The 12,139-nt window shown below is 44.7% G+C and overlaps 1 protein-coding gene across 8 annotated transcripts in view; it reads right to left on the reverse strand.

The window, feature by feature from the left end:
* Window positions 1–12,139, reverse strand: part of SLC8A3 (solute carrier family 8 member A3) — a 144,491-nt gene that overhangs the window by 13,562 nt on the left and 118,790 nt on the right. For 6 of the 8 annotated variants that reach the window (XM_072761848.1, XM_072761849.1, XM_026008489.2 and 3 more), the window contains one exon: window positions 2,641–2,744. In XM_072761848.1, coding sequence (XP_072617949.1) covers window positions 2,641–2,744 — 104 coding nt within the window. Of the gene's footprint in view, window positions 1–2,640; window positions 2,745–5,300; window positions 5,408–12,139 lie in introns of all 8 variants that reach the window. The other 2 variants (XM_072761846.1, XM_072761847.1) reach the window with 1 other exon arrangement.

The following is a 12,139-nucleotide window of genomic DNA, read 5'->3' on the forward strand; positions in this document are numbered from 1 at the left end:
CAGTCCTTTTCTTTTCTTTCTTTCTTTTTTTTTTTTGATAACACAATTGTCATTTTGACCATGCAGAGTATATGCTGTTCTGAATGCCTAAGACTCTCCCATGCAGCAGTGATAATGAAAAGCTTTCTACTGTATAGCTTCTCACTCTGAGAACAGCAGGGAATTCTAAAAATCAGGATGGGTTTTCATTTGATCCTGAGTCTAGATAATCAAGTTGTATGACCTTTCACCTTATGGTCTAATGCCAAAATATGGGAAGATCTGAAGAAACTGAAAATAGACAACAGACCAGAAGGTCAGGAAATGCACATATTTTCTCTTGGCATCTTCCATCTTGGCATCTTGGTCACCGGGAAGACCTGGAGGATCCTTGCCTCCTCACCTACTCCCTCCCCAGGACTAGGCCATACCAGGACTTTGCTGACATCTCCTTTGGACAAAGAGTCCAGAGTAAAAAAAAAGGGGAGGGGGTGTTCTCAAAGGCATTTGCATTTGGCCAAGTCTCTGTAAGATGTATCTTAGGTCACTCCCTGTCCTGCTGTTGATCAGGATTTATTAGGGAGGCAGAGAAGAAAAAGGATGCCTCTTTACTGATGGACTCTAGTCATGAATGGACTTTCAACCCATTCTTCTTGTCTAGAGCCACTGCCTTCTTTCCAGCTATCCTGAATGATCTTTTGTGCTGCTTTCATTTGTACCTTAGTAGCAGAGACTGTGGAAATTGATAAAACTAGTTTACAATGGCCCTGGGTGTCTGCTGCATCCAGCCAATCATGAAAATGTGGAGTAAATGCACAGGGGAGGTGGGAATGAGGTAGGGCAGGTGTTGAGACAATTTCTGAGAATATTCTCAGTGGTAGTAACTGGAGGACTGGCAGAAACAATCTAAACAATGGAACTAGAGATTTTTTTCCCCCGCACTCTGGCAGTCAGGCTCATGGAGACATCCTATCAGATGGCAAGAAGAGGATGAGTAATGGAAGATGGAGAGGGCTTTTGCCTCTAGAACACTAGGCATATCCAGACCTGGTTGGACACAGAACGGGTCAGATCTGCAGAGAGTCCCCAGAAGACAGTGAGAACTGATCCATCATACCTGTTGATAAGCCTTTAGGAGTATAGTTGCTGAATCTCTTAGATCTGTCTTGTAATGAAAGGCTTTACGCTGCTCTTTGTCATGTGAGTGTGAAGTAGTTGCAGAATAATCACCCTTTTTTGACAAATAAGTGGGTCTCACTGTTCCATCCTCCATGAGGCTCCCAGGAGCATATCTCTCCTGAAGGGGAGTGTGAATGTCCTTCTCTTGGTATTGCCCAAAAGCACCCTTTTTCATTCCCACATACATTCCTCCAGCACCTTTGAAGTAGTAGTTTCCAATCATTTTCTTCAAAGGAGGAAATCTTTCCTTATATCTTCCTTGGTTGCAACATAATCAGTCCCTTGGGAATGGAACCCTAGCAGGTATTCCAAGATGCATGTCTTGAGGAAGGGAGGAGATGAGGCCACTCCTCTGGTGTGGGATGAGGGTTACCTTGGGATCTGGGTGATATACCTATTGGCAGGCTTCCGTGAACCATATTGTTTCTCAGGGATCAACACCAATACCATTTAGAGGCCCTTCTTCTATTGGAAAACCCATAAATCAATACTCTGGGACTGCCCAATGTCAGTTTTTTTTTTTCCCCCAGGGCCTTCTGGCTGGGGAGATTTTCATACCTGGAATTACTGCTTTCTTTTTGAGACTCCCAATTTTCTGCTTTAGGCATTGCATTGTCCTAAAGTAGCCTGAATAAAGTTCCCTACCTTGGGCTAGGAATAAAGGTAAAGTGAGATGGGGTGGATGTCAAGGGAAGAAAGACTAGTTCAGGATTCCAGATCATATGACTACCTCAGAAGCCAGCTCTGTCTCAGAAGCTGTGGCCTTTGACACTTGGTATACCTTCTCATGCCATGGTCTCCCCAACTGTGAAATAGATAAAACACTTACCTCTATGAAGGGAAGAGGGGTTTATGAACCACTCTGCAAGTGTATAGCCTGCCAAGCACTCATGGAAGGTTGGGGAATGCAGAAAACTGTCAAAGCATCATTGCAACATGGGCCCCGGACCCCATCCCAGACCCTTCCCCATTCAATCCAGGCTTGAGGGTGAGGGGTGGGAGGGGAAGAAGGCAGGGAAGGGGCAGACATGCATGGCATCACATTCCTTTCTTTTTCTTCTCCTCCCCACCCACCAAGGAGTGTCCACATTTACAGGTTCCATGTATGTGTGGGGGCTGCGGGGAAGAATGCAGGGGACGGTGGTAATCAGATCATTGGAGCACAAGGCAGAAGGAAGTAACTCAGTAGGGTAATGAGGAGTTGAGGCTGCAGCGCTGTCCAGAAGGTGGGAAAGGAGGACTGGGGAATCGGCTAAGGCTAAGAAGGCAGAGATGACACCGAAACAGGGTGAGAGCGAGAATACAGGAGGGAAAAGAATAAAAAAGTCCGTTGGTCAAAAAAGAGGAAAAAGGAAAAGGGAAGAAAATGGGGGGAGAAAAAACAGAGTTGCTTTTTGTTGCTGTTGCTTTTCAGTTTAAATTTTTTTCTTTCTTTTTGCTGTTGTTGTCTTATTTTGTTTTGTTTTTTAAAGAATCTCACACCTGATATTCCACGTTCCATCCATTTCGGTTCACCAAGGACAATGAAGAAATTCTCTTGCCTTTCGTATTCCTCCTCATCTACTATTTTAACCCTTATGGTTTTCCTGTAGGGACAACAAGAGAGAGAGTGTGTCGACTGGGTCGGTAGATTTTTTGGACATTTGGAGCACAGCCTTTAAAATCATTCCCCGTCACTCCTGGCACATGCAGCCCGGTCCCGCCATGGTGGCATTTGACAGGACTATGGTGGATTGATTTTTCTCATATTAAAAAAACAGAAAAAACAAAAACGGTCTCAGCTTTTCTTGTCTCCTTGGTTGTAGTTTCCTTATGGGTGTGAAGGAAAGGGAGCCAGGAGGCAAGGAAAAGTGGGCAAAGGAAGGACTCTAGGAGGACAGGAGGGAAAGGGGAAGGACAAGGTGGGTAATGGTGGGGAGGAGTCAGCTTAGATCCTGCAGATGCTTAGTAGGAAGTGGGTGGGGCAGCGCATTCCATTGGGTGTCACATGATAACTGGCATTTCTTTGGGAAGCAGGTAAACTACCAGCCCACCTGGAATGATCCAGGATCCTTCTACAACAGGAAATAGGTCAATAATATCTAGCTAGGAGCTCGTTTCACTTCCTTGTATCTATACTCACTTACGTGTACCTCATAAAGAAAAATTTTAAAGTGAAGTATTTATGAGGAAGGAAAATGAGAGAGAGAGAGAGAGAGAGAGAGAGAGAGAGAGAAAGGAAAGCAGAATCCTACTATCTTTGTCATTCTTTATCTCAGGGTTTTGGTGGTGGGATCTAAAATAAGTATGTGTTAACCATAGTATGATATAGGACTCCTTCAATATTTACAGCTGATGCACTCCTGGGAAAATGTAAAGAAAATGATATAAGTCATCAAATTCTAAATCACCTTTGTACTTCTATCATATAGGGGTGATACGTTCCAGGGCTGGCTTACTTAAAAGCTGATGATCTGGTGAAAATGGTGAAGGAGGTTTCTATTCATTTCTGGGTATCTCAACAAAGCTTAGTGTCTTTTAAAAACAAGTCATCCAGGGAAGCAAAATTTCCTTGAAAATCACTCCCCTTCAGAGTCTGGCATGAGGCTGGCTCAGGCCAATTGTCATTAGAGACGTTGCTATGGGGATCTGGATCATCCCCATCTTGGTCCTTCATGGAACCACAGTGGGGTTGGTGGGTCCCAGCAGGGAGCCATGATTGGTATTTCTTGCTTACTTTGTTTTTGGCCCAGGACCTAAATGCTCTCTAAAGGGCAAAGAGGTGCTAACAAACAATGACTAAAATGTCTAATCAGAACCTCTGATGTTCCTCTTTCATTCTAAAGACATATTCAGCTTTGCGATCTACCAGGTAGACTGATATGAGGTGGTTTGTTAGACACAAGATGTGCCGTGCATTTGTGTTTTGTGTGTGTGTTTCAGGAGTACATTCTTGGTTACCCTTTTTGGCACTATTTCTGGACACCTTTACATACCTTGCCCTCAGTAGACAAAAGATGAAAGTAATTGACTGTCAAGAAGAATTTTCTAGGAACTTCTCTCTAGGCCCTAGATATTGGAACCTGGGGCTACCTATGAGATGTGAGCCTGGCAGTTTTTCCCTTGCAGGGACTCTGCTGTGGGTTGGGAATGGGGTGCTCTGTGACCAAGGGCATGGCCTGAGGGACATGATTGAAGGCCTTGCCAGGGAAGGAACGTTGCCCCCCCAAATACTGACAGCTCCCCTTTACACAGATGATGTATCCAGAAGAGTATGTTCTGACTTGCCTGTTGGAAGTCTGGGGTGTATGAAGTCGTTTAAGTTGAAGGCAAAGGCTCCATCGACTCTGAGAAATTCTGTGATCTCTTGGGAAAGCTCCCACTCGAGTTAGAATCCCCTCTTCCACTATTCTCTCTGCCACCACACTTAGATGCTCTTTGCAGGGAAAGGAGAGTCCAGCAGGTAGGTCTGTGACCTAGACCTGAAACTCAAACCTATACTTTCAGCTCAATCAAGGTCAGGGAGAGAAGAAACACATCTTGCTAGCAGGAATATGGCAAGAAAGAGAGCTCCTAAGGCCTGCTCTGGGGAATGGGATGAACCATAAATAGAACCCAAATCCAAATACATCGATTCCCAATGTCTGGGGACTATAAGCTTAGCACTGAGAACAGCTGCCCCATGGGAATCTGTGCTGAGCACCTGGGGCAGTTCTCCGGTGTTGCCCTCCTGCCTGGTGCTGTGCTGTGTCATCTTTTTCTTTCCTGTGTAGGACACCATCCAGGAGAAGCAAAGAGCCCCATATATGACACTCTGGACTCTGGCTGACTCTCTCTCTCTCTCTCCCTCTCTTTCTCCCTCCCTGTCTTGTGTTTTTCCCATAGCCATTTCTCCATCCCACAAAAATTACCACTACCTCTTGAACATCCCTCTTATGGATACCATGTGACAGGCTGGCAGGTGTTAGGGCAGAGCTGGGATCAGAGAGAGGAGAAGGAGAGGTGGAAAAAAAGGAAAAGAAAGAACAAGAAAGAAAACAAGGGGACATGAATTAGAGGAAGAAGAAAGGGGAAGAGAAGACAAACGGGTTGGAGAAAGGAAGAACCAGAAGAGGAGAGGAGAGAAGAACGTTAACGTTAGTGTGGAGGACAGGGTACTACACCTTTCTGCAAACTCATATCCACCATGCGGGGGCCCATCATCTCAATGAAGTAATTCTTGTTTTTCTCATACGCCTCATCATCAATTACCTTGATGGGAATTGTTTTGCTGTGGATGGAAAAATAAGTATCATAAGCGAGGAGCAGAGTGGTGGGGGTGGCAAGCCAGCCAGGAGAAGGAACAGGAAGAGAAGAAAACAGTGAGTAGATCCAGAAAGTCAAAGTGCGCCCCCACGGGGGCACCCAGGAGAGGGACTGCCCCAGGCTCCCTTTCAGGCTCACTGGGCTCCTCCTACTTAGGCTTCGTGTGGCTTTGTGGCATGGTCAGACTCGAAGACTGCAAAGTCAAAGGTTCTGGTTCTAATCTTGGATATGCTACGTGACCTTGGACAAATAATGTAACTGACACACAAACAGGTTAAATAATGCTTACAGCGTCCGAGGGCGGTTGTGAGAACAATGAAATAATATACATATAATGAATTTTTAAAAAATCTTTTGACTTTTGAAATCAGTTGGGTTGGTCTGAAAGGTTTATCTTTTAGAAAAGGACATAGATGGGGGTCATGTTGGCCTGTAACAATCTTGCCTAGAAACAGAAGGACTTTTCTCTTTCTCTGTGGCCATGACTACCATGGAGAAGCCAGGAGGGCCATGTGGCTCAAGTCACACATTCTGGTAATTCACAAGGGGCTTCAGAAACTATAAGGCTACCTACAAATGAGCCCTGCAGCCACAGGGGTGCACTGACTAGATCCCATTAACTGCAGGGTGCTCTGAATCACAGTTATCTTATAAATCCTATAATGACCTTGTAACTACCTCAATTGGAGTATTTTTATGTTAAAAGATGTTTCACTAAATAATGAAAAACATAAACCAATTTTAGTAGCCTTGATTTCCATTTTTCTTTCCTTTCTTTCTCCCTTCCTTCTCTCTCTCCCTCCCCTCTTCTTTCTTTCTTACTCTTTTCTTCTTGTGTACTCTTTCTGTCTATCTGTCTTCCACTAGGAGCTTTAAAAGCAAAGATGGACCTGGGCCTCTCCCAACCTTTGCTTAGTAATGGGGACATTTCAGGACCTGACTCCAGTCTAGGCATTTCGCAGAGGGTGTACGACATTGCTGAAAGGGTTGTGCACAGATCTGAGTCTCCCCTCAAGAGGGACGCACACAAGGAGTCCTGTCCAGCTGCATGTAACCTCTCAGACTTGAGTGGCCCTAGGCTCTATCTATCTATCTATCATCTATCTATCTATCTATCTATCTATCTATCTATCTATCTATCATCTATCTATCATCTATCTATAGTATATAAAGTAGGAATATCTTTCTGACTTGGGGCAACCTCTCTGCTCTCTCAAGTTTTCCCAAGTCACCATTAAGAGTGTTGGATGTCTACAGAGTTCCTTTGTCCACACTGCTGATCCCTTAGAACCAACCAAATGTGGCCCTGTCACTCCCAAAGTGAATTAATAGTAGTTACTAATACACTCTGGCGCCTGCTAATCCACTGTTTCAAAATTCAAAATTTCAAGACTCCAAGCCATCATCACTGGCCACACCAACTCCCATGACAGAAAAAGCTGGCTGTCCAGCACAGAAAGCATGAGTGTTCAACCTCTGAAAGGCCTCTCTGGCCTCTCTTCCTTGAGAGCTGCAACAGTGATACTAGAGACTGAGGACTTGGGGTCAAACCTGGTTTCCACTTCTCACTAGCTGAGTGACCTGGGCAACTTGCTAAAGCTTTTCAAGTCTCATTTGTAAAGTGGAATATGAATATTCAGAGCATTCTTATATGAGATAATGCACATGAAGTGCTTGGTGGGGTGCATGTTCCCTAGAAAGTGTTTAATAAATGGAGTAATATGACCCTGGTGGTTTGAGAGTATTATATAAGGGTATCTTACCATCTCCAGGCATTAAGTCAGAAAATAAGGGGAGATCAATACATTGAACTGGTGGCGCAAGAGGTGGTACAAGCTGGAAACAGAAGTCAGGTCAAGAAAGAACTGGATAATACAGGATGATCCATCCCAAATGGGTTAGGTGAGGGACATGTGATGTTAAAGGTGAGAGCATAGATAGCAATTCCTATTTTTTCAAAATCTAGCCTTGTGTCCCTGTCAGCAACAAGCTCCGGGCTGAACAGACCACATGTCATAAGACACAGTGTGACTTGGGCTTGTGATTTTTAGTGAACAGATAAAGAGAATAAGAGATGCCATCAATAACTCAGTGGACGACAGAAATGAGGACAGACATTAGTAGTGGCATGAGGAACGGAGGTTAGCTAACTGGAACCACTGGCAGAGGGTGTTATGAGTGGAGGAGGCAGGGTAGGAGACTCCCTTGCTGAGATCAGTTATGCAGAAGGCATCACATCTGTTTGGACCTTGCCTAAAAGCTAGAGAAACCCTTTCCAGCTCTTAAAAACCAAGGAAGTCCTCAGTTTTGCTCAAGCCACACATGAAGCCACAAGTATATTTAAATTAAATGAGAGTCACCAGCCAGGTCTTGAGTTCTTTTTCCAAATTTGTTCTTCCTCATTTCAGTCAACAGCAACTAAATAGATTGGATAGATTCCAGGTCTATCCAAACCTGGAATCTCTCCTGATTACTTCATTTTCCTCATCCTTCCCTCCAACCCCACCTCCACCCTCATACATGTAGTTGGCCACCATCCTTCCCTCTGCTACCAAGACCTAGATCAAAACAACATTGCCTTTCCTTTGGAGTTGGTAATAACCTTCTAAGAGATATTTCTGCCTTTGCTCCCTCCTTCAATTCCCCCCCAAGAACACAAGATTGTCTATTGAAAATGCAACTCAAGTTCCATACACCCCTACATTTGGACTAAATACAAAGTCCTTACCATGGCCTATAGGATCTTGCATAATCCAGCTACTGGTGACCTTGCTGATTCCATTCATAATATTCCCCCCTTCCTTAGGAGTCCCAGAGACACTGGTCTTTCTTTCTGTTCCTTAAATCAAGCTCCTTTCCACTTAAGGCATCATCCTTGCTTGTTCTCTGTGCCTGGTTCTGTGCTATCCTCATCTTCTGGGTCTCCACATAGGCATTACCTCCTAGGAGAGGGGCTTCCATGGCCATGTTACTTCCTTGGGTCTCTACCTCCCCACCATGGGTTACCTTCCATCAGGTTCCATCCGCTCGTTCCCTTCACTGCCCCAATCACAGCCTGATGTTGGCTGGCTAGTTTATTAACTTACTTGTTTATTGTCTGTCTGTCCACAATGGAATGTAAGGGCCACGATGACAGGGAAGCTGTCTCATTTGCCCTTTCCATCCTAGTGCCTGGTGTGGAGGAGGCCCTCGACCATTACTTGCTGAAGAACCCAAGGTGAATTTCTAACACACCTGAGAACACATCTGTCTTTTTGCAGTGAAAATTCATTAGGAACAGCAATAAAAATTTTTTTTGAAGGCTACTCTGATTGAATGCCAAAGGATGCCCAGTGGGACAAAGAGACCAGAAGCCCAATGTCATCCAACGACACCCTCAGCTGATTAGTCCACTCCATTTGTCTGTCTACGGGAGAGCTCTCCAACAACAAGCTGGGCTTGAATGCATGGGGCTTGGCTGGGGTTTTTGACCTGCCCTGCTTCTCCTCCCAGCCTTCTGCTGAGGGAGGAATCAAAGCATCAGCGTTCCCAGCTAAGATTGGGCTGTACTGCTTGGAAAGGATGCTCCCAGAAGACCTCCCACCAACAAGCCAAAAGGGATCAGGAAATCCATGTATGGGCTGCCTGGCTGGCCTCTCAGAACATTCCTTTGTATTGAGGACACCCAATTCCAAATCAGTCCTCTAGTTCTCAGGGTACTGTGAAGGGAAAGGTGCTTTTTTTAGCCACCGAGGAAGCAGCATTTATTTGTTGAATGGATGAATACTACATTCCTTTATACAAGGAAGGGACCTAAGATAATACATACACTTACATTCTCAACACCATGAGAACTTTATTTCATCCTTACTTCAGTCATATAACATAGGTATTATTACTTCCACTTTAAAGATGAGAAAACAAATTCTCAGAGAGGCTGAGTAACCTGCCCAGAGTCACACAGCTAGCACATACATCAGAGCTGGGATTTTAGCACTTCTCCATTATTACTCCTACAGCTTATTTTATGCAAGCAGGTGGATAAATTCTGGATGCCATTCCTAAGCTGTGCCACAGTGAGGAACTACAGGATTCTCCATTTAAATTCAGGCAGCAGGTCAGAAATTCAGTTAATAAGTGGATTTGCCTCTGCACTATGTTGTGAGTAGGTGGTTCCTAACCCTTTGGCCTTCCCTTGCTGGAAGTAATCTCTAAATAATCTGACTTGGTGACTTCTTCCCTTCTGATTTCTACTAAATGACTCTTCACCATATCAAGAAGGATTCTTTCTCATCATTTCTAAATTTATCCTGGCTGCTCCAGGCCAGCTAATGCTCACACAGCTTCCTTGACCCGGGGCTTTGGGACAGAGCTGACAGTGGAGCTGTTAGGTTTTTTGTGGGAGCTTTCAGAAGCCTCACATCTCTGTGTTGGGTTCTTGTAGTCTTCTTTATTAGGCACCAGCAGACCTCCAGGTTTATTTATTTATTTATTTTTAAATAAATTTATTTTTTATTGGTGTTCAATTTGTCGACATACAGAATAACACCCACTGCTCATCCCGTCAAGTGCCCACCTCAGCGCCTGCCACCCAGTCACCCCCACCCCCCGCCCACCTCCCCTTCCACCACCCCTAGTTCGTTTCCCAGAGTTAGGAGTCTTTCATGTTCTGTCCCTCCCACCTCCAACCACACACTGAGGGCCCGACACTGACACTCCCCACAGCCTTACCAAGGTCTAGGGGAAAGGTTCCTTGACTCATGAAAAGGTTTAGAATGCCCTAATTTATTTCCTCTTGGAAAAAGATGTCCATAGGGTCCCCCCAAATAGTGCTTCTCAAACTTTGATGTGCATTTGTATCCCCCTGGGATCTTGTTAAAATGCAGATTCTGATTCAGTGGGTCTGGGGTGTGCCTGAGATCCTGCATTTCTAACAAGCAGCCAGGATATACCCATGCTGTTGGTCTGGGGCCCAAGACTTTTTAGAGAAGTCTCTCTGATTCTAATAAAAACTTAGGGAAAAATCAGACAGCTGCTCAAATGCTGTGCCAGTCAGAGAGAAGGAGGCTGGAATCAAAGGCTGGCATTTCAGCCAAGGGCTGGAGGTAGTAGGTCCACTCTGACACTGCATTTTGTGGGGGAAATTGGAGTACACCCAGAGTAGGGTAACAAGTGTGGTGAAGGGTCTGCAAACTGTGTTTCAAATTAATTTGCTAATATTTATATAGTGACTACCTTCTCCCAGGCACTGTGCTATTCAGGTACTTTACTTATATTAAGTAATTTAATCCTTACAACAAACTGGTGAGTTAGGAACATGCTGGACAAGGTGCTGTTCTCTCTGTGTGTATTATCTCACCAAATCTTCACCATAACCAATAAAGCAGATGCTAGTTTTGCCTCCATTTTACAGATGAGGAATTGGAAGCCCAGAAAAGTTAAGAGACTTGCCCAAGGTTGTAGCTAAATAAGTGGCAGAGCTGGGATTTGAACTCAGTGTGGCTCTAAGGACTGTGCTTCTAAGTGAGATCTGATATGTGGTTCCACAGGACAAATGTCTGTTGCAGAAGATGACACCCCTCCACCCCCATGGTTCTGGGGCTGTCACAAATGCTGCTTCCAAGGCACTGAGGCCATTGGCAGTGAGGCAGGCTTCTACTTTACCATGTACCGTTACAATAATAAGATGAACTGGCTTATAAGGGAGTGGCTGCCCCGTTCCTGGTGGTATTAAAAGTAGGATGACAATGCATGAAAATGGCCATGGAGAGGATTCCTGCATGCTACAGAAAGTCAAGTAGATGACCTATAAAGGTCTACACCCAGTGGTATACTGGTAAACCAGCTCTCTCGGGGTGGGGAGGGGTAGGCACTCTGATTTGGGGTATATACTTTCCATGATTTAAATACTCCTACTGTGGGATCCCTGGGTGGCGCAGCGGTTTGGCGCCTGCCTTTGGCCCAGGGCGCGATCCTGGAGACCCGGGATCGAATCCCACGTCAGGCTCCCGGTGCATGGAGCCTGCTTCTCCCTCTGCCTGTGTCTCTGCCTCTCTCTCTCTCTCTGTGACTATCATAAATAAATAAAAAATTAAAAAAAAATTAAAAAAAAATAAATACTCCTACTGTAGTCAATTTAAAGTTACTAGGTTTTTGTTTTGTTTTGTTTTATTAGATTTTATTATTTTATTTAAGAAAAGAGAGCAAGAGTGGGGAGAGGGGCAAAGGGAGAGGGAGAAGCAGGCTCCCCACTAGCAGGGAGCCTGATGTGAGGCTCGATCCCAGGACCCTGGGATCATGACCTGAGCTGAAGGCAGACACTTAACTGACTGAGTCACCCAGGTTCCCCTCAAGCTACTAAAATTTAATGACCAACTTGTAAATTCCTAAACATTTAACAATCTGCTCTTACGAACCAGTAGTAGTCAGTTCCAGCACACGACTGGCAGCGTCAGATTCTACTAAAATGTTTAAGAGACGTTAGGATGACAAAAGGTGGTTCTAACTGATTTACAAATAATTTTACCCATGCCAGTGTTTCCTCAAAATGGGTAATGATCTGCTAAAGTAAGGTATGAATGTGTTTATCCAAACAAGCCTTTGGGAAAAAAAAAACTCAAAGGCTTTTAAAAGGAATGTGGGTGGGTGAGAAAATACAGGGGCCCTTACAAGCAGATAGCTTCCTCTGGCTCAAGAAGGGGAAGCCAGAGATCTGAAC

Source organism: Vulpes vulpes, chromosome 6, assembly GCF_048418805.1.
Source record: "Vulpes vulpes isolate BD-2025 chromosome 6, VulVul3, whole genome shotgun sequence".
Classification (NCBI taxonomy): domain Eukaryota; kingdom Metazoa; phylum Chordata; class Mammalia; order Carnivora; family Canidae; genus Vulpes; species Vulpes vulpes.